At 45.4% G+C, this 27,500-nt stretch overlaps 1 protein-coding gene across 1 annotated transcript in view; it reads right to left on the bottom strand.

Annotated features, from left to right (window-relative positions):
* LOC106592099 (collagen alpha-1(XI) chain) overlaps window positions 1–27,500 on the bottom strand; it is a 72,814-nt gene that overhangs the window by 40,799 nt on the left and 4,515 nt on the right. Inside the window, exons 2-16 of the mRNA XM_045690679.1 lie at window positions 15,025–15,192; window positions 14,382–14,595; window positions 13,840–14,002; window positions 10,514–10,636; window positions 8,515–8,634; window positions 7,192–7,320; window positions 7,034–7,081; window positions 6,835–6,876; window positions 5,887–5,949; window positions 5,508–5,582; window positions 2,973–3,056; window positions 1,818–1,874; window positions 1,572–1,625; window positions 1,313–1,366; window positions 1,153–1,206 (exon numbers count right to left, since the gene is read on the bottom strand). Coding sequence (XP_045546635.1) covers window positions 1,153–1,206; window positions 1,313–1,366; window positions 1,572–1,625; window positions 1,818–1,874; window positions 2,973–3,056; window positions 5,508–5,582; window positions 5,887–5,949; window positions 6,835–6,876; window positions 7,034–7,081; window positions 7,192–7,320; window positions 8,515–8,634; window positions 10,514–10,636; window positions 13,840–14,002; window positions 14,382–14,595; window positions 15,025–15,192 — 1,448 coding nt within the window. The remainder of the gene's footprint in view (window positions 1–1,152; window positions 1,207–1,312; window positions 1,367–1,571; window positions 1,626–1,817; window positions 1,875–2,972; window positions 3,057–5,507; window positions 5,583–5,886; window positions 5,950–6,834; window positions 6,877–7,033; window positions 7,082–7,191; window positions 7,321–8,514; window positions 8,635–10,513; window positions 10,637–13,839; window positions 14,003–14,381; window positions 14,596–15,024; window positions 15,193–27,500) is intronic.

Consider the following 27,500-nt stretch of genomic DNA (forward strand, 5'->3'; position numbering starts at 1 on the left):
CATAGTGTACAGTCAGCATGGAGAATAAGACATGGATAGGGTTTATATACATACTGTACAGTCAGCATAGAGAATAAGACATGGATAGGGTTTTTATACATACTGTACAGTCAGCATAGAGAATAAGACATGGATAGGGTTTATATACATACTGTACAGTCAGCATAGAGAATAAGACATGGATAGGGTTTATATACATACTGTACAGTCAGCATAGAGAATAAGACATGGATAGGGTTTATATACATACTGTACAGTCAGCATAGAGAATAAGACATGGATAGGGTTTATATACATACTGTACAGTCAGCATAGAGAATAAGACATGGATAGGGTTTATATACATGCTGTACAGTCAGCATAGAGAATAAGACATGGATAGGGTTTATATACATACTGTACAGTCAGCATGGATAATAAGACATGGATAGGGTTTATATACATACTGTACAGTCAGCATAGAGAATAAGACATGGATAGGGTTTATATAGATACTGTACAGTCAGCATGGAGAATAAGACATGGATAGGGTTTATATACATACTGTACAGTCAGCATGGAGAATAAGACATGGTTAGGGTTTATATACATACTGTACAGTCAGCATGGAGAATAAGACATGGATAGGGTTTATATACATACTGTACAGTCAGCATAGAGAATAAGACATGGATAGGGTTTATATACATACTGTACAGTCAGCATAGAGAATAAGACATGGATAGGGTTTATATACATACTGTACAGTCAGCATAGAGAATAAGACATGGATAGGGTTTATATACATACTGTACAGTCAGCATAGAGAATAAGACATGGATAGGGTTTATATACATACTGTACAGTCAGCATGGATAATAAGACATGGATAGGGTTTATATACATACTGTACAGTCAGCATGGAGAATAAGACATGGATAGGGTTTATATACATACTGTACAGTCAGCATAGAGAATAAGACATGGATAGGGTTTATATACATACTGTACAGTCAGCATGGAGAATAAGACATGGATAGGGTTTATATACATACTGTACAGTCAGCATAGAGAATAAGACATGGATAGGGTTTATATACATACTGTACAGTCAGCATAGAGAATAAGATACAGTGAGCCAATCAGAGTTGATCTAGTACTATTCTCTCTCACCTTTCCACCGGTCTCACCCGGAGCACCCCTGTTCCCATCCGTCCCAGCTCGACCCTGGAACACACACGTTATGGTGTTGTTTGCATACGAATGTGACGTACTGAAATAGTATTTGAAATGTCAATCTGTACACTGTCTTGTTAGACAGACAGAGTCTCACCCTCTTCCCTGACTTTCCATTCATTCCTGCTTGGCCCATAATACCTCTAGGACCCTGTGGGGGGAGAGAGGGAGAGAGAGGGAGAGATGGAGAGAGAGAGAGAGAGAGAGAGAGAGAGAGAGAGAGAGGGGGAGCGAGAGATAGTGAGACATAAGGGAGAGATCAATTGATCATAAGATGTCATCCAATCAGATAGGTAGCTATGTGTTGTCATGACTCTAATCAGACATGCATGTGTCGTCATGGCATTATGACTTACCGCTGGTCCCATCTCCCCGGCTACTCCCTTCAGCCCCGAAGGACCCGGGTTACCCTGGAAACAGAGAGGTCAGAAGTTAAATCAGGAACTCTTGCAAGCTTTTCTCCAACCTTACTTCACCAGAACCTTGATTAAGGCTAAACAGAAACTCTTAGAAGACCGTGGACTGTTAGCATTTCTCATAGGAAAACAGGTCACAGTCAGCCACCATGCTAACACCAGCTGGGCATGGACATGTATCCTCACCAGTGGTCCAGGACGTCCCATAAGGCCTAGTGGTCCAGGTGGTCCCTTCATAGACAACTGGGGAGAGAGAGAGAGAGAGAGAGAGAGAGAGAGAGAGAGAGAGAGAGAGAGAGAGAGAGAGAAAGAGACAAAGACAGAGACAGAGAGACAGAGACAGAGACAGAGAGATGTTAGAGAACTGTGAACTGCCTCAAACCTGGAGGCTGGGATCTCCTCAATGGTAGTGAAGTCTAACACATTGGTTGTTCCCTACAATATAACAGTACCAGTGGTCACATTCATGTCACATATGGTCATCACTGTGGTCTGCTGTAACAGTATGGTTATTGATAAAGGGAATTTCTATGTTTAAAGTAATGACTAAAGGATTCCACCCTGAAATCATATAATTGTATGAAATGTGTTAGTATTCATAATTCCATAATATGTGTGACTAGACCATTGTGTTGCTGTGTAGTGGTGTGAGAGTTGAGAGAACAAAGGACAACAGGAAAGAGGCTCCTTCGAAGGTCCCTCTTATCTGGGGAGGAAAGGAACAGCGAGAAACTGCCAAGGCTGGTAGAAAAGTGATAAACCTGTCTGTGTGTGTGTGTGTGTGTGTGTGTGTGTGTGTGTGTGTGTGTGTGTGTGTGTGTGTGTGTGTGTGTGTGTGTGTGTGTGTGTGTGTGTGCGTAGAGGGGGTTATAAAGACTGTTCAAATTTTGGTTGAGGGGAGAGCTCTCATGAATTAACTACAACGAACATTTTGCAGAATCTGAGTCTTTGCCTAATTCTTATTAACCCTAGCTTTACAACCTAGGGGGAATTGGTCAAAGCTATAGTGATTGTTATCATTGGGATTGAAAATTCTCGTGACAGTTATATTATGGTTATATATGGTCATCACTGTGGCCTGCTGTAAAAGTATGGTTATGTTATGGTTATATATGGTCATCACTGTGGTCTGCTGTAACAGTATGGTTATGTTATGGTTATATTACGGTCAGATATGGTCATCACTGTGGTCTGTTGTAACAGTATGGTTATGTTACGGTGATGTTGCTGTCTTTATCTTGGTCTGTTGTAACAGTATGGTTATGTTACGGTGATGTTGCTGTCTTTATCTTGGTCTGTTGTAACAGTATGGTTATGTTACGGTGATGTTGCTGTCTTTACCTTGGTCTGTTGTAGAATGGCCTGGGCTTGAGCCTCCTGGGCTGATATCACTGGTCCTGTTAGTTGGACTCCCCCTGCCTGGAACTACACGCACACACACACATACGCACACACGCACACACACACACACACACATCTGTTAGTGGGTCTCCATCTCATTGGAACTAAAGACATAATGCAGACTTTTGCATGGGGCGGCAGGTAGTCTAGTGGTTAGAGACAGGTAGTCTAGTGGTTAAATACAGGTAACCTAGTGGTTAGAGACAGGTAGCCTAGTGGTTAGAGAGAGGTAGTCTAGTGGTTAGAGACAGGTAGCCTAGTGGTTAGAGACAAGTATCTTAGTGGTTAGAGACAGGTAGCCTAGTGTTAGGTAGCCTATTTGAGACAGGTAGCCTATTGAGACAAGTACGTGTTCGCCTATTTTAGTCTAGTGGTTAGAGACAGGTAGCCTAGTGGTTAGAGACAAGTAGCTTAGTGGTTAGAGACAGGTAGCCTAGTGGTTAGAGACAGGTAGCCTAGTGGTTAGAGACAGGTAGCCTAGTGGTTAGAGACAGGTAGCCTAGTGGTTAGAGACAAGTAGCCTAGTGGTTAGAGACAGGTAGCCTAGTGGTTAGAGACAGGTAGCCTAGTGGTTAGAGACAGGTAGCCTAGTGGTTAGAGACAGGTAGCCTGGTGGTTAGAGACAGGTAGCCTAGTGGTCAGAGACAGGTAGCCTAGTGGTTAGAGCGTTGGGCCAGTAACTGCAAGGTTGCTAGATCAACTCCTCGAGCTGACAAGGTAAACAATCAGTCGTTCTGCCTCTGAACAAGGCAGTTAACCTGTCTGGGATAGGGGGCAGTATTTTCACGGCCGGATAAAAAACGTACCCGATTTAAACTGGTTACTACTCTTGCCCAGAAACGAGAATATGCATATTATTAGTCGATTTGGATAGAAAACACTCTAAAGTTTCTAAAAACTGTTTGAATGGTGTCTGTGAGTATAACAGAACTCATATGGCAGGCAAAAAGAAGATTCCAAGCAGGAAGTGGCCTGTCTGACAATTTGTAGTCCTTCTGTTGCATCTCTATCGAAATTACAGTATCTGTGATGTTACATGACACTTTCTACAGCTTCCATTGGCTCTCTAAAGCCTTCATAAACCGGATTGACGCATCTCATGTCTCTGGGCAGATAACAGCAGTCCAGTTTGTCAGTGGACTGCCTGGTGACAGAGAGACTGGAGATGCGCGTTCACGAGACCTCGCCATTTTTTTCTTTCCCTCTTTGAATGAATACAACGTTGTCCGGTTGGAATATTATTGCTATATTATGAGAAAAATAGCATAAAAATTTATTTTAAACAGCGTTTGACATGCTTCTAAGTACGGTAAAGGAACATTTTGAATTTTTTTGTCACGAAATGCGCTCGCACGTTACCCTTTGGATAGTGACCTGAATGCACAAACAAAACGGAGGTATTTGGATATAACTATGGATTATTTGGAACCAAAACAACATTTGTTGTTGAAGTAGAAGTCCTGGGAGTGCATTCTGACGAAGAACAGCAAAGGTAATCACATTTTTCTAATAGTAATTCTGAGTTTAGTGAGCCCCGAAGTTTGCGGGTGTCTGAATAGCTAGCCTGTGATGGCTGAGCTATGTACTCAGAATATTGCAAAATGTGCTTTCGCCGAAAAGCTATTTTAAAATCTGACATAGCGATTGCATAAAGGAGTTCTGTATCTATAATTCTTAAAATAATTGTTATGTATTTTGTCAACGTTTATGATGAGTAATTTAGTAAATTCACTGGAAGTTTTCGGTGGCTATGCTTGTTCTGAACATCACATGCTAATGTAAAAAGCTGTTTTTTTATATAAATATGAACTTGATTGAACAAAACATGCATGTATTGTATAACATAATGTCCTAGGAGTGTCATCTGATGAAGATCATCAAAGGTTAGTGCTGCATTTAGCTGTGGTTTGGTTTTTTGTGACATATATGCTTGCTTTGAAAATGGCTGTGTGATTATTTTTGGCTGGGTACTCTCCTGACATAATCTAATGCTTTGCTTTCACTGTAAAGCCTTTTTGAAATCGGACAATGTGGCTGGATTAACGAGGGTCTTATCTTTCAAATGGTGTAAAATAGTCATATGTTTGAGAAATTGAAGTTATAGCATTTTTAAGGTTTTTGTATTTCGCGCCACGCTCTACCATTGGATATTGGTGAGGCGTTCCGCTAGCGGAACGTCCCACTGTTCCCAGGCTGGCATTGTAAATAAGAATTTGTTCTTAACTGACTTGCCTAGGTAAATAAAGGATAAAATATATATATGTATATAAATATTGTTGTCAGTAGTCCTCCCGGTGGCAGGAAGAGGTTACTGCAGGCTACTAACCTGGCTCCTGGAGGTCCCGATAGCTGCTAGTTGTCAGTCTTATTTAGAAACCAGGTGTGTATTCAACAAGGGTTGTGTTTGCGGTGAACATATTAGTAACAATTTCAGTTGAATGAACATTCCAAAAATGTTACGGTGTGTGTTCTTACCGGAACAATGAGGATGTTCCCCGGAGGACCTGGTATCCCATCAGCCCCGTTGAGACCCGGCCGGCCTGGAGGACCCTGAGGAAGGGAGGGGAGGAAGGAGGATGGAGATCATTATGATGATAAAGAACGACATTTACTTCCTGAATTGGAAAAACCTGAAATGATTGTAGTCCCGGGCAGAGAGAGAGAGAGAGAGAGAGAGAGAGAGAGAGAGAGAGAGAGAGAGACAGATTGATACAATGTATGGTGTGTTTTATGTGTTCATCTGAAAGTGTGTGTTTTGAGAGATAGATGGTGAAAATGCGTGAGAGAGACAGAAGGTGTGTGTGTTGATATGTGTTCGAGACAGAGAGAGAGTGTATGTTAGTTTGTAACTCACCAGTTCTCCTAGGTCTCCGTGAGGTCCTACCAGTCCTGTGGGCCCCTGGGGTCCTGGTTCTCCCTGGAGAGAGGACACAGTACAGTATACAGTACAGTGGAGTGTTTCTTAATCCTGGTCCTGGGGGCCCAAAAAGGTGCATATTTTTGTTTTTGCCCCATCCCTATACAGCTGATTCCACTAATCAACACATCATCAAACCTTTGGTTAGTGGAATCAGGTGTGTTATTGGCAAAAACATGAATGTCCACCCCTTTACGTCCCCAGGATCAGGATTAAGAAACACTGAAACTGAACTAATGAAACACAACTGGTGTAGTGGAGAAAGAAACTGAACTAATGAAACACAACCGGTGTAGTGGAGAGAGAAACTGAACTAATGAAACACAACCGGTGTAGTGGAGAGAGAAACTGAACTAATGAAACACAACTGGTGTAGTGGAGAGAGAAACTGAACTAATGAAACACAACTGGTGTAGTGGAGAGAGAAACTGAACTAATGAAACACAACTGGTGTAGTGGAGAGAGAAACTGAACTAATGAAACACAACTGGTGTAGTGGAGAGAGAAACTGAACTAATGAAATATAACTGAGACAGTATAGAGCAGGGGCTCGAGGGCCACATCGAGATTCTGAAATTCAACGGAGGGTAGCATTTTTTAGGGGACCAATTGTTGTTTAAAATCCATTTGTGGGGGCCTCTCGAGTGGCGCAGCGGTCTAAAGCACTGTGTCACAGCTGGCCATGACTGGGAAACACATGAGGCGATGCACAATTGGTCCAGCGTCGCCCAGGTTAGGAGAGGGTTTGGCAGGCCGAGATTTCCGTGGCCCATCGCGCTCTAGCGACACATTGACGTGCCTGGGAGGGCTGGATTGAAGTGCCTGGGGGTCATACTTTTCCCCCCTTGGTATGGAGGAATACACTAAATATCACCACTGACTCACCTCTGGTCCTGGAAGACCCCCGGGGCCTGTGATTAAGGTGCTCTGCAAGATGCCAGAGAAAACATGAAATTATTGCTAGTGGGTATTTGAAGTGTCAGGGTGTGTGTCTATGTGTGTGTGTGTGTGTGTGTGTGTGTGTGTGTGTGTGTGTGTGTGTGTGTGTGTGTGTGTGTGTGTGTGTGTGTGTGTGTGTACTTACTGCTCCAAAGTAGGATGGTTCCCCTTTCTCTCCTTTCTCTAGTCTTTCCTGGTGGAGAGGAACACACACACATGCACCCACACACATCTCTCGTCAGAGTACAAAACAGTAGTTGTTTAGTGTTGAGTTGCTGACAGACATTGCATTGTGAGATGTACCTGTCCGTTCCAGGTCTCCGCCCTCTCCCTCTCGGCCAATCCGTATCGATCTTCAAATTCCTCCTCGTATTCATACTCTCTGACCTCGTACTCATCTGTTCCGTTGTTGTAGTCTTCGTACTCTACAATCTGTCACACACACACACGCACACACACACACACACACACACACACACACACACACACACACACACACACACACACACACACACACACACACACACACACACACACACACACACACACACACACATCATCATATCCACAGTCAACAGTAGCATAAAGAAGACATTTCAGAATTTGATCTTGAGCTGAACCACTAGAACTAGAAAACTGGTTAGAATTGGAACCACAGAACCACAATGAAATTCTAGTTCTCTGATTATAAATACAGAACCACAATGACATTCTAGTTCTCTGATTATAAATACAGAACCACAATGAAATTCTAGTTCTCTGATTATAACCACAGAACCACAATGACGTTCTAGTTCTCTGATTAGAACCACAGAACCACAATGACGTTCTAGTTCTCTGATTAGAACCACAGAACCACAATGACATTCTAGTTCTCTGATTAGAACCACAGAACCACAATGACATTCTAGTTCTCTGATTAGAACCACAGAACAGTCCCAATACTGAGAGAATGAATGGATGGTTGAAATGGAAAACTCAGAGAGAGCAACATTAGACATGGTGTCCAGATCATTCTTTTTTCCCCCCAACTTATTTTTTCATTGTTTATCCATCTTTCTGTGTCTGGTCAGGTACTGTGGAGGTCACCTCTCACCTCATACTCTGTGACGTTAGTCTAGGTGTGTTGTGTCTGGTGAGGTACTGTGGAGGTCACCTCTCACCTCATACTCTGTGACGTTAGTCTAGGTGTGTTGTGTCTGGTGAGGTACTGTGGAGGTCACCTCTCACCTCATACTCTGTAACGTTAGTCTAGGTGTGTTGTGTTGGTGAGGTACTGTGGAGGTCACCTCTCACCTCATACTCTGTGACGTTAGTCTAGGTGTGTTGTGTCTGGTGATCTGTGAGTCACCTCTCACCTCATACTCTGTGACGTTAGTCTAGGTGTGTTGTGTCTGGTCAGGTACTGTGGAGGTCACCTCTCACCTCATACTCTGTGACGTTAGTCTAGGTGTGTTGTGTCTGGTCAGGTACTGTGGAGGTCACCTCTCACCTCATACTCTGTGACGTTAGTCTAGGTGTGTTGTGTCTGGTGAGGTACTGTGGAGATCACCTCTCACCTCATACTCTGTGTTGTTAGTCTAGGTGTGTTGTGTCTGGTCAGGTACTGTGGAGGTCACCTCTCACCTCATACTCTGTGACATTAGGTCTCACGGTAACCGTGGAGACAGAGAGGTCGTCGTAAAGGTCACTGTAGTCAAACTCATCAAACTCCTCCACCTTCACTCTCCTGGCGGGCTTTGTCTCCTACACACACACAAACACACACACACCCACACACACACACACAGCTGTGTTCAGAGGCCATGGAGTGAGGTAGGAGTTAAATCGAACAGGGGACAGACGAAGAAAGGTGGGCACATGGAACACTGGCACATGGAACACTTCACATGGAACACTGGCACACGGAACTTTAGCACACGGAACACTGGCACACAGAACTTTGGCACATGGAACACTGGCACACGGAACACTGGCACACGGAACACTGGCACGGGAACACTGGCACACGGAACTTTAGCACACAGAACACTGGCACACGGAACACTGGAACACGGAACACTGGCACACGGAACTTTAGCACACGGAACACTGGCACATGGAACTTTAGCACACGGAACACGGAAACACAGAACACTGGCACACGGAACACTGCCACACAGAACTTTAGCACATGGAACACTGGCACACGGAACTTTAGCACACGGGACACTGACACATGGAACTTTAGCACACGGAACACTGGCACACGGAACTTTAGCACACGGAACACTGCCACACGGAACTTTAGCACACGGAACACTGGCACACGGAACACTGGCACACGGAACTTTAGCACACGGAACACTGTCACACGGGACTTTAGCACACGGAACACTTGCACACGGAACTTTAGCACACGGAACACTGGCACACGGAACACTGGCACACGGAACTTTAGCACACGGAACACTGGCACATGGAACACTGGCACACGGAACACTGGCACATGGAACACTGCAACACAGAACTCTAGCACATGGAACACTGGCACACGGAACTTTAGCACACGGGACACTGGCACACGGAACACTGGCACACGGAACACTGCCACACAGAACTCTAGCACATGGAACACTGGCACACGGAACTTTAGCACACGGGACACTGCCACACGGAACTTTAGCACACGGAACACTGGCACACGGAACTTTAGCACACGGAACACTGGCACATGAAACACTGGCACACGGAACTTTAGCACACGGAACACTGGCACACGGAACTTTAGCACACGGAACACTGGCACACGGAACTTTAGCACACGGAACACTGGCACACGGAACTTTAGCACACAGAACACTGGCACACAGAACTTTAGCACATGGAACACTGCCACACAGAACTCTAGCACACGGAACACTGGCACACGGAACACTGCCACACAGAACTCTAGCACATGGAACACTGGCACACGGAACACTGGCACACAGAACTCTAGCACATGGAACACTGGCACACGGTACACTTCCACACAGAGCTCTAGCACATGGAAATACTGGCACACGGAACACTGCCACACAGAACTCTATGACATGGAACACTGGCACATGGAACGCTGGCACATGGAACACTGCCACACAGAACTTTAGCACATGGAACTTCAGTACATGGAACACGGGTACACGGAACACTGGCTCACAGAACTCTAGCACATGGAACACTGGCACACGGAACTTTAGCACATGGAACACTGGCACACGGAACACTGGCACACGGAACTTTAGCACATGGAACACTGCCACACAGAACTCTAGCACATGGAACACTGGCACACGGAACACTGGCACATGGAACACTGCCACACACAACCTTAGCACATGGAAATGGAACACTGGCTAACAACTCTGGAACATGGAAGACTGGCAAACAAACACTGTCTGACTAAATCTCTCAATAGAGATGGGAGGGTAAGAGAAAGATACTGCAATGAATGGAAAGAGAGAGATAAAGATAGGAAGGGAGAGAGATGAGACATTTAAACATTGGCTAGTCACCTAGTTAACTCTGTCATATAATAGGCTGTCTAATGGGACTCTCATCATCACCTCCCTGTCTATTGATAGGCTGCCTAAAGGGAACTCACCTCCTCAGTCTCTTGTGATAGGCTGTCGTAGGGTAAAGGGGCGTGGCAGTCGGGAATGTAGTCTTGACAGTAGGTCTCTGCAGCTCTGGGGTCGGCTACGATCAACAACTGTTGGATTTCTCCCTGTGGACACACACACACATTAATAAAATACATGAAACACACACACACCATGTTTCTTTGTATTCATGCAGCTAATATTTTTGGGGTATATGGTACAGCTATTATGAACTGTGAAATGAATGAATGTGCATACCTATCTGTGATTGAATGAATGTGCATACCTATCTGAGACTGAATGAATGTGCATACCTATCTGTGACTGAATGAATGTGCATACCTATCTGAGACTGAATGAATGTGCATATATAACTGTGACTGAATGAATGTGCATGCCTATCTGTGACTGAATGAATGTGCATACCTATCTGTGACTGAATGAATGTGCATACCTATCTGTGACTGACTGAATGAATGTGTATACCTATCTGTGACCGAATGAATGTGCATGCCTATCTGTGACTGAATGAATGTGCATACCTATCTGTGACTGAATGAATGTGCATACCTATCTGTGACTGAATGAATGTGCATACCTATCTGTGACTGACTGAATGAATGTGTATACCTATCTGTGACTGAATGAATGTGCATGCCTATCTGTGACTGAATGAATGTGCATACCTATCTGTGACTGAATGAATGTGCATACCTATCTGTGACTGAATGAATGTGCATGCCTATCTGTGACTGAATGAATGTGATTGTCAACAATCAGAATCCAGCCCAAACACAGGTTGAGGGTTGAATCAGAGCCAGACCACCTGACACCACAGTCATTCTACTAAATGACCCCAGACACACTGGGGTTAAAGGTCATTCTGCTGTATGACTGGGTTTCCACAACACATACAACACAGGCAGGTAGTTTTACACCACACTGGAGATCCTAGATGGAATTTAACCTGTAACCTATGAACAAAAGCAGAGCTTGTCTTCTGAGTCTCTGGACAAATAAATATATCTAATTTAACAATGACATAACGTCTTCATTTATTAAACTGTTGGGGTGTAGGGGCAGTATTTTCACGGCCGGATGAAAAACGTACTCAAATTAAACTGGTTACTATTATAATATAATATTTGTATATTATTAGTAGATTTGGACAGGAAACACTCTGAAGTTTCTAAAACTGTTTGAATGGTGTCTGTGAGTATAACAGAACTCATATGGCAGGCAAAAACCTGAGAAAAATCCAACCAGGAAGTGGAAAGTCTGAGAATTGTAGTTCTTCTTTTGATTCTCTATCGAATCTACAGTTTCTGTGGGGTCACGTTGCACTTCCTAAGGCTTCCATTGGCTGTCAACAGCCTTCAGAAAGTTCTTTCAGCAGTCTCCTGTCACTGGGCAGATAATAGGAGCTCAGTCAATCAGTGGACTGCCTGTGGACAAAGGGATTGGATATGCGCGATCCCGTGAGCGCGCCGTTCCTTCTTTTTCTTCTTGAATGAATATGCTATTGTCCGGTTGGAATATTATCGCAATTTTACGTTAAAAATACCATAAAGATTGATTTTAAACAGCGTTTGACATGCTTCTAAGTACAGTAATGGAACATTTTGACTTTTGGATAAGTGATCGTTATGGATAAGTGATCTGTACGCACGAACAAAACGGAGGTATTTGGACATAAATATGGATTATTTCGAACAAAAACAACATTTATTGTGGAAGCAGCAGTCCTGGGAGTGCATTCTGACGAAGATCAGCAAAGGTAAGAGAATTTTTATAATACTAATTCTGAATTTAGGTGACCCCAAACTTGGCGGGTGTCTGTATAGCTTGCTGTGATGGTGAGCTATGTACTCAGAATATTGAAAAATGTGCATTCTCCGTAAAGCTATTTTAAAATCTGACACAGCGGTTGCATCCAGGAGTAGTCTATCTATAATTCTTTAAATAATTGTTATATATTTTGTCAACGTTTATGATGAGTATTTTTGCAAATTGTGTGCACATTCACCGGAAGTTTTGGTGGGAATACATTTTCTGAACATCACGTGCCAATGTAAAATGCTGTTTTTGGATATAAATATGAACTTTATCGAACAAAACATACATGTATTGTGTAACATAATGTCCTAGGAGTGTCATCTGATGAAGATCGTCAAAGGTTAGTGCTTCATTTAGCTGTGTTTTGGGTTTTATTGACACATGTCCTTGCCTGGAAAATGGCTGTGTGATTATTTTTGTCTATGTACTCTCCTAACATAATCTAATGTTATGCTTTCGCTGTAAAGCCTTTTTGAAATCGGACAATGTGGTTACATCAAGGAGAAGTGTATCTTTAAAATGGTGTAAAATAGTTGTATGTTTGAGAAAGTTGAATTATGACATTTTGTTTTGAATTTGCTGCCCTGATATTTCACTGGCTGTGTCCCGCAGGTGGGACGCTAGCGTCCCACGTAGCCCATAGAAGTTAATTAAATATTCTATGTGATGTTACATGGGATATGTCAGGGGACAGGGTGAAGTACATAGACATGACCACATGAGGGGGCTGTAGAGAGATATAGAGCTTGTGCTCCGTGTTTGTGTCTCTGTGTGTGTGTGTGTGTGTGTGTGTGTGTGTGTGTGTGTGTGTGTGTGTGTGTGTGTGTGTGTGTGTGTGTGTGTGTGTGTGTGTGTGTGTGTGTGTGTGTGCAAGTGTTCCAACACAGTCCTACCTCTAATACAGTCCTACCTCCAACACAGTCCTACCTCCAACACGCTCCTACCTCCAACACACTCCTACCTCCAACACACTCCTACCTCCAACACACTCCTACCTCCAACACAGTCCTACCTCTAATACAGTCCTACCTCCAACATAGTCCTACTCAACTCCTACCTCCAACACAGTCCTACCTCCAACACGCCTCTACCTCCACACACTCCTACCTCCAACACAGTCCTACCTCCAACACGCTCCTACCTCCAACACGCCTACCTCCAAGTCCTACCTCCAACACGCTCCTACCTCCAACACAGTCCTACCTCCAACACGCCTCTACCTCCAACACACTCCTACCTCCAACACAGTCCTACCTCCAACACGCTCCTACCTCCAACACGTTCCTACCTCCAACACAGTCCTACCTCCAACACGCTCCTACCTCCAACACAGTCCTACCTCCAACACGCCTCTACCTCCAACACGCTCCTACCTCCAACACACTCCTACCTCCAACACAGTCCTAACATCAACACACTCCTACCTCCAACACAGTCCTACCTCCAACACAGTCCTACCTCCAACACAGTCCTACTTCCAACATAGTCCTACCTCGAAGACCTGGTCATCCAGTAGCCGTGTCCCGAACACAGTGACTCCTTCAGTGCTGACCTCTGGGTTAAGACCTCTCTGGAGCTCCAGACTCTCCACCTTCTCACAGTCCAGATACAGAGTCACTGACTGACCCGCCACACTGTACGCTACCCTGTGCCATCTGGGGAGGGGGGGGGGGGGAGAGAGAGAGAGAGTTATTCTAGGGTGTTGTCATACTAGATCCAGTCAGTGACTGACACTCTAAGCTACTCTGTGACAGAGGGAGAGAGGGAGAGAGAGAGAGAGAGAGAGAGAGAGAGAGAGAGAGAGAGAGGGAGAGGGACCACAATGGTAATAAGTATAGCACTTTATTGTGCTCTCCCAGTTCCGTTTTAACATGTACGTACTGAGTATATGTCTTGTTTTAACTGTCAAATGAAATCAACAAATCTAAACATGTAAAGAAATGTGAAAGTGATGAATCTGGATTTTGGAGGGGTGAGACATAGTGTCTGTGTGCATTCCTGTTCACGTCCAGTATCTGTGTGTGTTACACCTACTTGCCGTCAGCCAGGTTGATCTTCCTGAAGGTAGGGTAGAGTTCAGGAGAAGGCAGGCCTTGCTGGTCTTCATACAGGAAGACAGGGGACCTCCCGACCTCTATCCCCAGCTGCTGGGTACCCTGAGGGTCGTACAGGGACAGCAAGAACACCTGGGCACCCCGCCGGGCACGCACCGTAGCCAGGACAGAGAAGTCCACTGGGAACCACCCTTCTGGAGAGACAGAGAGAGAGAGAGAGAGAGAGAGAGATAGAGAGAGAGAGAAAGAAAGAGAGAGAGAAAGAAAGAGAGAGAGAGACAGAGAGAGAGAGAAAGAAAGAGAGAGAGTGGGTTATCGCTACAATCATCGTCATCCTCATCATCATCATCACCATCACTACAATCGTCTACTGGGAACACTGAGTCGATAGAGACAGATCAGTATAATTTTCATCGTATTGTTGTTCATCATCATCGTGTGGATGCAGGTGTGTGTGTGTGTGTGTGTGTGTGTGTGTGTGTGTGTGTGTGTGTGTGTGTGTGTGTGTGTGTGTGTCTGTAGTGTGTGTGTGTGTGTGTGTGTGTGTGTGTGTGTGTGTGTGTGTGTGTGTGTGTGTGTGTGTGTGTGTGTGTGTGTGTGTGTGTGTGTGTAGTGTAGTGTACCTGGGAACAGCTGTTTTGTAGGGACACTGAGTTGAATCTTCTTGTTGATCTTGAAGGAGATGTCTGTCTCTTCTCTTCCCTCTCTACTGGTGCAGAGCCCTGCCTCCAGAGACACACCCTCCATGTCCTCTGATAGGTCCAGGATCCTCAGCACGTCCACCAGATTGGCTGGAGATGGGGAGGGAGGAGTTAGGAAACAAAGTCAAATCGACCAGAGCACTGAGAGAGAGAGAGACGGATAGAGAGGAGAGAGAGAGAGGAGAGAGAGAGAGGAGAGGGACTCATGCAGCTGGTGAGTTTCACTCTCCTTCTCTCTCCCTTTCTCTCCCTCTCTCTCCTTCCCTCTTACCTTACAACACACAGACTACTCAAGGGTTTCTCAAACTTTTTCAACTCGTGACCCAAATTAAGAAGAAATAGTTTGTGATAATAGATGTATTATCACACTGCGACCCACCTCTCAGATGGCCAGGACCTACGTTGGGTCCTGAGCCATTATTAAGAAACCCTAAGGTTTCCCTAGCCTAAACCCTACTCATGAGAAAGATGCATCTCCTAAACACATCTGCCTCAGAGACTTTACAACAACTTTACAGGACAATCTGGTAAAACTTATAACAGACACCACAGCCTCAACTACAACAACATTCCCCCCCCACACACACACACACACACACCACTTGTCAAACCACCACACACACAGAGAGTGAGAAAGAGAGAGAGACAGAGAGTGAGCTAAAGAGAGAGAGAGAGAGACAGAGATTGAGCTAAAGAGAGAGAGAGAGAGAGCTAAAGAGAGAGAGAGAGTGAGCTAAAGAGAGAGAGAGAGAAAGAGAGAGACACAGAGATTGAGCTAAAGAGAGAGAGAGAGAGAGAGAGAGAGAGAGGGGGACGCAGTATGAGTGGCAATGTGAAGGAACAAGGAGAGAGAGGTCAAAGGGCGATCAAAAGGGGAGGGAGAGGAGAGGGGGATGACAGGAGCAGAGAAAAGAGAGGGGGATTACAGAGTAGAAAAGAAGAGTAAGAGTGTGAGGTGGAGGAGAGAGGGCACAGGGCAATGAAAAGGGGAGGGAGAGGAGAGGGGGATGACAGAGTAAGAGTGTGAGGTGGAGGAGAGCGGGCGTGTCTCTACTGGTGTGGCTCCTTAACCCCTCCATCTGCCCTGCACCTGTCAACACACATCTAGACAGCTTTACTGAAGTGATCTCTGTCTGTCTGTCCGTCTGTCCGACCGACCGACAGACAGACAGACAGACGGACAGACAGACGGACATACAGACGGACGGCCGGGCATGCCGTCCGTCTGTCTGTCTGTCTGTATGTATGTCTGTCTGTCTTCATTTGAATACACCAAGACAACATGACCAGACGAGCCTCATTTTAAAAAATATATGTATTTCACCTTTATTTAACCAGGTAGGCAAGTTGAGAACAAGTTCTCATTTACAATTACGACCTGGCCAAGATAAAGCAAGCAGTTTGACGCATACAACAACACAGAGTTACACATGGGGTAAAACAAACATACAGTCAATAATATAGTGGAAAAATAAGTCTATATACAAAGTGAGAAAATGAGGTGAGATAAGGGAGGTAAAGGCAAAAAAGGCCATGGTGGTGAAGAAAATACAATACAGCAAGTAAAACACTGGAAAGGTAGATTTGCAGTGGAAGAAAGTGCAAAGTAGAAATAGAAATAATGGGGTGCAAAGGAGCAAAATAAATAAATTTACATTTACATTACATTTACGTCATTTAGCAGACGCTCTTATCCAGAGGGGGGGGGTGTTAGAAGGATTACTTTATCCTATCCTAGGTATTCCTTAAAGAGGTGGGGTTTCAGGTGTCTCCGGAAGGTGGTGATTGACTCCGCTGTCCTGGCGTAGTGAGGGAGCTTGTTCCACCATAGGGGTGCCAGAGCAGCGAACAGTTTTGACTGGGCTGAGCGGGAACTGTGCTTCCTCAGAGGTAGGGGGGCCAGCAGGCCAGAGGTGGATGAACGCTGTGCCCTTGTTTGGGTGTAGGGCCTGATCAGAGCCTGAAGGTACGGAGGTGCCGTTCCCCTCACAGCTCCGTAGGCAAGCACCATGGTCTTGTAGCGGATGCGAGCTTCAACTGGAAGCCAGTGGAGAGAGCGGAGGAGCGGGGTGACGTGAGAGAACTTGGGAAGGTTGAACACCAGACGGGCTGCGGCGTTCTGGATGAGTTGTGGGGGTTTAATGGCACAGGCAGGGAGCCCAGCCAACAGCGAGTTGCAGTAATCCAGACGGGAGATGACAAGTGCCTGGATTAGGACCTGGGCCGCTTCCTGTGTGAGGCAGGGTCGTACTCTGCGAATGTTGTAGAGCATGAACCTACAGGATCGGGTCACCGCCTTGATGTTAGTGGAGAACGACAAGGTGTTGTCCAGGGTCACGCCAAGGTTCTTAGCACTCTGGGAGGAGGACACAATGGAGTTGTCAACCGTGACGGAGAGATCATGGAACGGGCAGTCCTTCCCCGGGAGGAAGAGCAGCTCCGTCTTGCCGAGGTTCAGCTTGAGGTGGTGATCTGTCATCCACACTGATATGTCTGCCAGACATGCAGAGATGCGATTCGCCACCTGGTTATCAGAAGGGGGAAAGGAGAAGATTAATTGTGTGTCGTCTGCATAGCAATGATAGGAGAGGCCATGTGAGGATATGACAGAGCCAAGTGACTTGGTGTATAGCGAGAATAGGAGAGGGCCTAGAACAGAGCCCTGGGGGACACCAGTGGTGAGAGCACGTGGTGCGGAGAAAGATTCTCGCCACGCCACCTGGTAGGAGCGACCTGTCAGGTAGGACGCAATCCAAGCGTGGGCCGCGCCGGAGATGCCCAACTCGGAGAGGGTGGAGAGGAGGATCTGATGGTTCACAGTGTCAAAGGCAGCAGATAGGTCTAGAAGGATGAGAGCAGAGGAGAGAGAATTAGCTTTAGCAGTGCGGAGAGCCTCCGTGACACAGAGAAGAGCAGTCTCAGTTGAATGACCAGTCTTGAAACCTGACTGATTTGGATCAAGAAGGTAATTCTGAGAGAGATAGCAGGAGAGCTGGCCAAGGACGGCACGTTCAATAGTTTTGGAGAGAAAAGAAAGAAGGGATACTGGTCTGTAGTTGTTGACATCAGAGGGATCGGGTGTAGGTTTTTTCAGAAGGGGTACAACTCTCGCTCTCTTGAAGACGGAAGGGACGTAGCCAGCGGTCAAGGATGAGTTGATGAGCGAGGTGAGGTAAGGGAGAAGGTCTCCGGAAATGGTCTGGAGAAGAGAGGAGGGGATAGGGTCAAGCGGGCAGGTTGTTGGGCTGCCGGCCGTCACAAGACGCGAGATTTCATCTGGAGAGAGAGGGGAGAAAGAGGTCAGAGCACAGGGTAGGGCAGTGTGAGCAGGACCAGCGGTGTCGTTTGACTTAGCAAACAAGGATCGGATGTCGTCGACCTTCTTTTCAAAATGGTTGACGAAGTCATCCGCAGAGAGGGAGGGGGGGGGAGAGGGAGGAGGATTCAGGAGGGAGGAGAAGGTGGCAAAGAGCTTCCTAGGGTTAGAGGCAGATGCTTGGAATTTAGAGTGGTAGAAAGTGGCTTTAGCAGCAGAGACAGAAGAGGAAAATGTAGAGAGGAGGGAGTGAAAGGATGCCAGGTCCGCAGGGAGGCGAGTTTTCCTCCATTTCCGCTCGGCTGCCCGGAGCCCTGTAAATAAATACAGTAGGGGAAGAGGTAGTTGTTTGGGCTAAATTATAGATGGGCTATGTACAGGTGCAGTAATCTGTGAGCTGCTCTGACAGCTGGTGCTTAAAGCTAGTGAGGGAGATAAGTGTTTCCAGTTTTAGAGATTTCTGTAGTTTGTTCCAGTCATTGGCAGCAGAGACCTGGAAGGAGAGGCGGCCGAAGGAGGAATTGGCTGTGGGGGTGTCCAGAGAGATATACCTGCTGGAGCGCATGCTACAGGTGGGTGCTGCTATGGTGACCAGCGAGCTGAGATAAGGGGGAGCTTTACCTAGCAGGGTCTTGTAGATGACCTGTAGCCAGTGGGTTTGGCAACGAGTATGAAGCGAGCGCCAGCCAACGAGAGCGTACAGGTCGCAGTGGTGGGTAGTATATGGGGCTTTGGTGACAAAACGGATGGCACTGTGATAGACCGCATCCAATTTATTGAGTAGGGTATTGGAGGCTATTTTGTAATTAACATCGCCGAAGTCGAGGATCGGTAGGATGGTCAGTTTTACGAGGGTATGTTTGGCAGTATGAGTGAAAGACGCTTTATTGCGAAATAGGAAGCCAATTCTACATTTAACTTTGGATTGGAGATGTTTGATGTGTCTGGAAGGAAAGTTTACAGTCTAACCAGACACCTAGGTATTTGTAGTTGTTCACATATTCTAAGTCAGAACTGTCCAGAGTAGTGATGCTGGACGGGCGGGCAGGTGCAGGCAGCAATTGGTTGAAGAGCATGCATTTAGTTTTACTTGTATTTAAGAGCAGTTGGAGGCCACGGAAGGAGAGTTTTATGGCATTGAAGCTCATCTGGAGGGTAGTTAACACAGTGTCCAAAGAAGGGCCAGAAGGATACAGAATGGTGTCGTCTGCGTAGAGGTGGATCAGAGACTCACCAGCAGCAAGAGCGACATCATTGATGTATACAGAGAAAAGAGTCGGCCCAAGAATTGAACCCTGTGGCACCCCCATAGAGACTGCCAGGGGCCCGGACAACAGGCCCTCCGATATGACACACTGAACTCTATCAGAGAAGTAGTTGGTGAACCAGGCGAGGCAATCATTTGAGAAACCAAGGCCATTGAATCTGCCGATGAGGATGTGGTGATTGACAGAGTCGAAAGCCTTGGCCAGGTCAATGAATACGGCAGCACAGTATTGTTTCTTATCGATGGCGGTTAAGATATCGTTTAGGACCTTGAGTGTGGCTGAGGTGCACCCATGACCAGCTCTGAAACCAGATTGCATAGCGGAGAAGGTGCGGTGGGATTCGAAATGATCGGTAATCTGTTTGTTGACTTGGCTTTCAAAGACTTTAGAAAGGCAGGGTAGGATAGATATAGGTCTGTAGCAGTTTGGGTCAAGAGTGTCCCCCCCTTTGAACAGGGGGATGACCGCAGCTGCTTTCCAATCTTTGGGAATCTCAGACAACACGAAAGAGAGGTTTAACAGGCTAGTAATAGGGGTTGCAACAATTTCGGCAGATCATTTTAGAAAGAAAGTGTCCAGATTGTCTAGCCCGGCTGATTTGTAGGGGTCCAGATTTTGCAGCTCTTTCAGAACATCAGCTGACTGGATTTGGGAGAAGGAGAAATGGGGAAGGCTTGGGCGAGTTGCTGTGGGGGGTGCGGTGCTGTTGACCGGAGTAGGGGTAGCCAGGTGGAAAGCATGGACAGCCGTAGAAAAATGCTTATTGAAATTTTCAATTATAGTGGATTTATCGGTGGTGACAGAGTTTCCTATCCTCATTGCAGTGGGCAGCTGGGAGGAGGTGCTCTTATTCTCTAAGGACTTTACAGTGTCCCAGAACTTTTTTGAGTTTGTGTTGCAGGAAGCAAATTTCTGCTTGAAAAAGTTAGCCTTGGCTTTTCTAACTGCCTGTGTATATTGGTTTCTAACTTCCCTGAAAAGTTGCATATCACGGAGGCTGTTCGATGCTAATGCAGAACGCCACAGGATGTTTTGTGTTGGTTAAGGGCAGTCAGGTCTGGCGAGAACCAAGGGCTATATCTGTTCCTGGTTCTAAATTTCTTGAATGGGGCATGCTTATTTAAGATGGTGAGGAAGGCATTTAAAAAAATAACCAGGCATCCTCTACTGAAGGGATGAGGTCAATATCCTTCCAGGATACCCGGGCCAGGTCGATTAGAAAGGCCTGCTCGCTGAAGTGTTTCAGGGAGTGTTCGACAGTGATGAGTGGAGGTTGTTTGACCGCTGACCCATTACGGATGCAGGCAATGAGGCAGTGACCGCTGACCGCTGAGATCTTGGTTAAAAACAGCAGAGGTGTATTTAGAGGGCAAGTTGGTTAGGTTGATATCTATCAGGGTGCCCGTGTTTACGGCTTTGGGGTGGTACCTGGTAGGTTCATTGATAATTTGTGTGAGATTGAGGGCATCAAGCTTAGATTGTAGGATGGCTGGGGTGTTAAGCATGTCCCAGTTTAGGTCACCTAGCAGCACGAGCTCTGAAGATAGATGGGGGGCAATCAGTTCACATATGGTGTCCAGAGCACAGCTGGGGCAGAGGGTGGTCTATAGCAGGCGGCAACGGGGAGAGACTTGTTTTTAGAAAGGTGGATTTTTAAAAGTAGAAGTTCAAATTGTTTGGGTACAGACCTGGATAGTAGGACAAAACTCTGCAGGTTATCTCTGCAGTAGATTGCAACACTGCCCCCTTTGGCCGTTCTATCTTGTCTGAAAATGTTGTAGTTAGGGATGGAGATTTCAGAGTTTTTGGTGGTCTTCCTAAGCCAGGATTCAGACACGGCTAGGACATCCGGGTTGGCAGAGTGTGCTAAAGCAGTGAATTAAACAAACTTAGGGAGAAGGCTTCTAATATTAACATGCATGAAACCAAGGCTATTACGGTTACAGAAGTCATCAAAAGAGAGCGCCTGGGGAATAGGAGTGGAGCTAGACACTGCAGGGCCTGGATTCACCTCTACATTGCCAAAGGAACAGAGGAGGAGTAGGATAAGGGTACGGCTAAAAGCTATGAGAATTGGTCATCTAGGACGTCCGGAACAGAGGGTAAAAGGAGCAGGTTTCTGGGGGCGATAAAATAGCTTCAAGGTATAATGTACAGACAACGGTATGGTTGGATGTGAATACAGTGGAGGTAAACCTAGGCATTGAGTGATGATGAGAGAGATATTGTCTCTAGAAACATCATTGAAACCAGGTGATATCATCGCATGTGTGGGTGGTGGAACTGAGAGGTTGGATAAGGTATGCTGAGCAGGGCTAGAGGCTCTACAGTGAAATAAGCCAATAAACACAAACCAGAACAGCAATGGACAAGGCATATTGACATTAAGGAAAGGCATGCTTAGCCAAGTGATCAAAAGGGTCCAGTGAGTAGATAGGTCGGTTGCGGCGATTCAGACAGCTATCCGGGCCATGGGTAGCAAGTAGGCAGAAGATGGTCTGTTTTTAGCCACCTCGTGCGTTTCCGTCGGTAGATTAGTGGGGTTCCATGTGGTAGAGGGGACCAATCCAATTGGCAAAATAGTTATAGATATAGTGGCCCAAGAAAATTGGCCGATCGACCTATTCAGATAGCAGCCGATAAGACAGCTAACGATTAGCAGACCGCAGATGGGCGTTCAGGTTATGTCGCGACGGAGGGGCCAGTTGGATAACTCCCTCGGGCAGATAATGTCAGTAGTCCAGTCGTGAAGGCTCGATGGGGCTCCGCATCGGCAGTAAAATGGGTCCGGATAGGTGATTGTAGCCCAGGAGTGGCTGATGGAACTCTTCAGCTGGCTAGCTCCAGAATAATTGATGTTAGCTCCGGGACCGACGTTAGCCAATAGTCACTCGGATAGCAGCCAGCTAGCTGCAAGATCCAGGTGTAAATCTCCAGAGCCTGCGGTACAAATCCAGGGATATGGAGAGAAAATAGGTCCGGTATGCTCTGGCCTGAGTCGCGTTGTACAAAACTGGCGATAGCTTTTCGAGCTAAGGGATAGCTGATGACCGCCAACCGTGGTTAGCTGAATTCTAACGTTAGCTAGTGAACTGGCTAACTTATGGCTAACTTCTGGCTAGCTTCTGTTGTGGATTTCAGATTTGAGGTAAATAATACTTTTTTTTTTATTGGTGAGGCGGGTTGCAGGAGAGTGTTTTGAAGTTGAGTTTTTAGAAATATATATAAAAAGATATGAGAAGAAAAGATGTCAATATATATATACACGGGACATGACAAGACGAGGACAAAGGACGTCTGACTGCTATGCCATCTTGGATTAGAAAAATTAACATAGGACACGTCTCAAATGGCACCCTATTCCAAGTATAGTGCACTACTGTTGACCAGCATGGCACCCTATACTATGTGGCCTTTATTGTAGCCACAGACTATCTGTTACACACAGTGATATCACCAGGCATTTACTGTGGCCACAGACTATCTGTTACAAACAGTGATATCACCAGGCCTTTACTGTAGCCACAGACTAGCTGTTACACACAGTGATATCACCAGGCCTTTACTGTAGCCACAGACCATCTGTTACACACAGTGATATCACCAGGCCTTTACTGTAGCCACAGACTAGCTGTTACACACAGTGATATCACCAGGCCTTTACTGTAGCCACAGACTAGCTGTTATACACAGTGATATCACCAGGCCTTTACTGTAGCCACAGACTATCTGTTACACACAGTGATATCACCAGGCCTTTACTGTAGCCACAGACTAGCTGTTACACACAGTGATATCACCAGGCCTTTACTGTAGCCACAGACTAGCTGTTACACACAGTGATATCACCAGGCCTTTACTGTAGCCACATACTAGCTGTTATACACAGTGATATCACCAGGCCTTTACTGTAGCCACAGACTATCTGTTACACACAGTGATATCACCAGGCCTTTACTGTAGCCACAGACTAGCTGTTACACACAGTGATATCACCAGGCCTTTACTGTAGCCACATACTAGCTGTTATACACAGTGATATCACCAGGCCTTTACTGTAGCCACAGACTATCTGTTACACACAGTGATATCACAAGGCCTTTACTGTAGCCACAGACTAGCTGTTACACACAGTGATATCACCAGGCCTTTACTGTAGCCACAGACTAGCTGTAACACACAGTGATATCACCAGGCCTTTACTGTAGCCACAGACTAGCTGTTACACACAGTGATATCACCAGGCCTTTACTGTAGCCACAGACTAGCTGTTACACACAGTGATATCACCAGGCCTTTACTGTAGCCACAGACTAGCTGTTACACACTGCATTCCTCTCACCTGGTAACTATCAGTCTCCCACTTCCTCAGGGCTCTGATCTATGGTGGAAGTAGAGTCATGGTATACACACACAGAGAGAGAGAGAGAGAGAGAGAGAGAGAGAGAGAGAGAGAGAGAGAGAGAGAGAGAGAGAGAGAGAGAGAAGGAGAGAGAGAGGGAGAGACAGAGACAGAGAGAGAGACAGTGAGAGAGAACGGGAAAGAGGGAGGGGGAGATAGACAGAGAGACAGACAGACACACACAGAGCGAAATAAGCACACACAACCATACTGTTAAATGTAAGGGGAGCAGTGGCAACGAACAGACATGTAGAATGAACTATAGTAGATATATGATAAAGTATAGTAGATATATAATGAACTACAGTAGCTACATGATGAACTACAGTATATGTATGATGAACAACAGTAGATATATGATGAACTACAGTAGCTACATGATGACCTACAGTAGATATATGATGAACTACAGTAGATATATGATAAACTACAGTAGATATATGATAAACTACAGTAGATATATGATGAACTACAGTAGATATATGATGAACTACAGTAGATATATGATAAACTACAGTAGATATATGATAAACTACAGTAGATATATGATGGACTGCAGTAGATATATGATAACTGCAGTAGATATATGATGAACTACAGTGGATATATGATAAACTACAGTAGATATATGATAACCTACAGCAGATATATGATAACCTACAGTAAATATATGTTGAACTACAGTAGATATATGATGAAATACTGTAAATAAATTATGAACTACAGTATCTATATGATGAACTATAATGTCTATATGATTAACTATATTAACTACATAAGAGGCTTCAGGGACTACAGTATCTATAACATAAGAGGCGTCAGCTTCAGGGACTAAAGTATTTATAACATAAGAGGCTTCAGGGACTACAGTATCTATAACATAAGAGGCGTCAGCTTCAGGGACTACAGTATTTATAACATAGGTGGCTTCAGGGACTACAGTATCTATAACATAAGAGGCTTCAGGGACTACAGTATCTATAACATAAGAGGCTTCAGCTTCAGGGACTACAGTATCTATAACATATTAGGAGTCAGCTTCAGGGACTACAGTATCTATAACATAGGAGGCTTCAGCTTCAGGGACTACAGTATCTATAACATAAGAGGCTTCAGGTTCAGGGACTACAGTATCTATAACATAGGAGGCTTCAGCTTCAGGGACTACAGTATCTATAACATAAGAGGAGTCAGCTTCAGGGACTACAGTATCTATAACATAAGAGGCTTCAGGTTCAGGGACTACAGTATCTATAACATAGGAGGCTTCAGCTTCAGGGACTACAGTATCTATAACATAAGAGGAGTCAGCTTCAGGGACTACAGTATCTATAACATAGGAGGCTTCAGCTTCAGGGACTACAGTATCTATAACATAAGAGGCGTCAGCTTCAGGGACTACAGTATTTATAACATAGGTGGCTTCAGGGACTACAGTATCTATAACATAAGAGGAGTCAGCTTCAGGGACTACAGTATCTATAACATAGGAGGCTTCAGCTTCAGGGACTACAGTATCTATAACATAAGAGGCTTCAGCTTCAGGGACTACAGTATCTATAACATATTAGGAGTCAGCTTCAGGGACTACAGTAACTATAACATAAGAGGAGTCAGGGACTACAGTATCTATAAAATAAGAGGCTTCAGGGACTACAGTATCTATAACATAAGAGGCTTCAGGTTCAGGGACTACAGTATCTATAACATAGGAGGCTTCAGCTTCAGGGACTACAGTATCTATAACATAAGAGGAGTCAGCTTCAGGGACTACAGTATCTATAACATAAGAGGAGTCAGCTTCAGGGACTACAGTATCTATAACATAAGAGGAGTCAGCTTCAGGGACTACAGTATCTATAACATAGGAGGCTTCAGCTTCAGGGACTAAAGTATTTATAACATAGGAGGCTTCAGCTTCAGGGACTACAGTATCTATAACATAGGAGGCTTCAGCTTCAGGGACTACAGTATCTATAACATAGGAGGAGTCAGCTTCAGGGACTACAGTATCTATAACATAGGAGGAGTCAGCTTCAGGGACTACAGTATCTATAACATAAGAGGAGTCAGCTTCAGGGACTACAGTATCTATAACATAGGAGGCTTCAGCTTCAGGGACTACAGTATCTATAACATAAGAGGAGTCAGCTTCAGGGACTACAGTATCTATAGGAGTCAGCTTCAGGGACTACAGTATCTATAACATAGGAGGCTTCAGCTTCAGGGACTACAGTATCTATAACATAAGAGGAGTCAGCTTCAGGGACTACAGTATCTATAACATAGGAGGCTTCAGCTTCAGGGACTACAGTATAGATTACAGGGTCTGTTCCCACATATACACACTTCGTGCTTGTGTGCATGTGTGTGTGCACTTCTGTGTGCGTGAGATTATGTTTGTGTGTTTCTGGGTAATGTAGGGGACAGAGTTAGGAAACTTGGTTTTGTTGTTTCTCTTAAAGACATGTTATTGCATTCTTTAGAATAAAGACACACACTCCAGCAGGAAGTACGGCCCCTGCTCTAGAACATGTTATTACCAGCCTACACCTCCTCTCTCTCTTTTTACCATTCCCTTTTTCTCTGTCCTTTGTTCCCGCTCTCTCTCTGTCTCTCTCTCTCTGTCTCTCTCTCTGTTCCTTTCTCTCTCGCTCTGTCCCTCTCTCTCTCTTCTCTCTCTCTCTGTCTCTCTCTGTTCCTTTCTCTCTTGCTCTGTCCCTCTCTCTCTTCTCTGTCTCTCTCTCTGTCTCTCTCTCTCTGTTTCTCTCTCTCTCTCTGTCTCTCTCTCTCTCTCTCTCGCTGTCTCTCTCTCTGTTCCTTTCTCTCTCTCTCTGTCTCTCTCTCTCTTCTCTCTCTCTGTATCTCTCTCTGTTCCTTTCTCTCTCACTCTGTCCCTCTCTCTCTCTTCTCTCTCTCTCTGTCTCTCTCTCTGTCTCTCTCTCTCTGTTTCTCTCTCTCTCTGTCTCTCTCTCTCTGTCTCTCTCTCTGTCCCTCTCTCTCTCTTCTCTCTCTGTCTCTCTCTCTTTCTGTCTCTCTCTCTCTCTGTCTCTCTCGCTGTTCCTCTCTCTTCTCTCTCTCTGTCTCTCTCTCTGTTCCTCTCTCTCTGTCCCTCTCTTTTTCTCTCTCTCTCTCTCTCTCCTCTCTCTTTCTCCTCTTTTTCTCTCTCAGTTCAATATCCCATTCTCCTCGGAGACGAGACGCTTAGCTGATGGATGGAGTGATGTGGGGGAGTGGAACAGAGGGATGAATTGAAAGGAAAGAGAAGGGAGGAGTAATTGGATGGAGGGATGTGAGACACATGTTGCCGTTCCTCTGACATCAGCTGGCTCTGATCAAAAAACACTCTCTGGGTAGTCTCACATTCTCTCACACACATGCACTCCCTCATGTATGATCTTCAACGTCATGC

The sequence above is a fragment of the Salmo salar genome, chromosome ssa12, assembly GCF_905237065.1.
Source record: "Salmo salar chromosome ssa12, Ssal_v3.1, whole genome shotgun sequence".
Taxonomy (NCBI): Eukaryota; Metazoa; Chordata; class Actinopteri; order Salmoniformes; family Salmonidae; genus Salmo; species Salmo salar.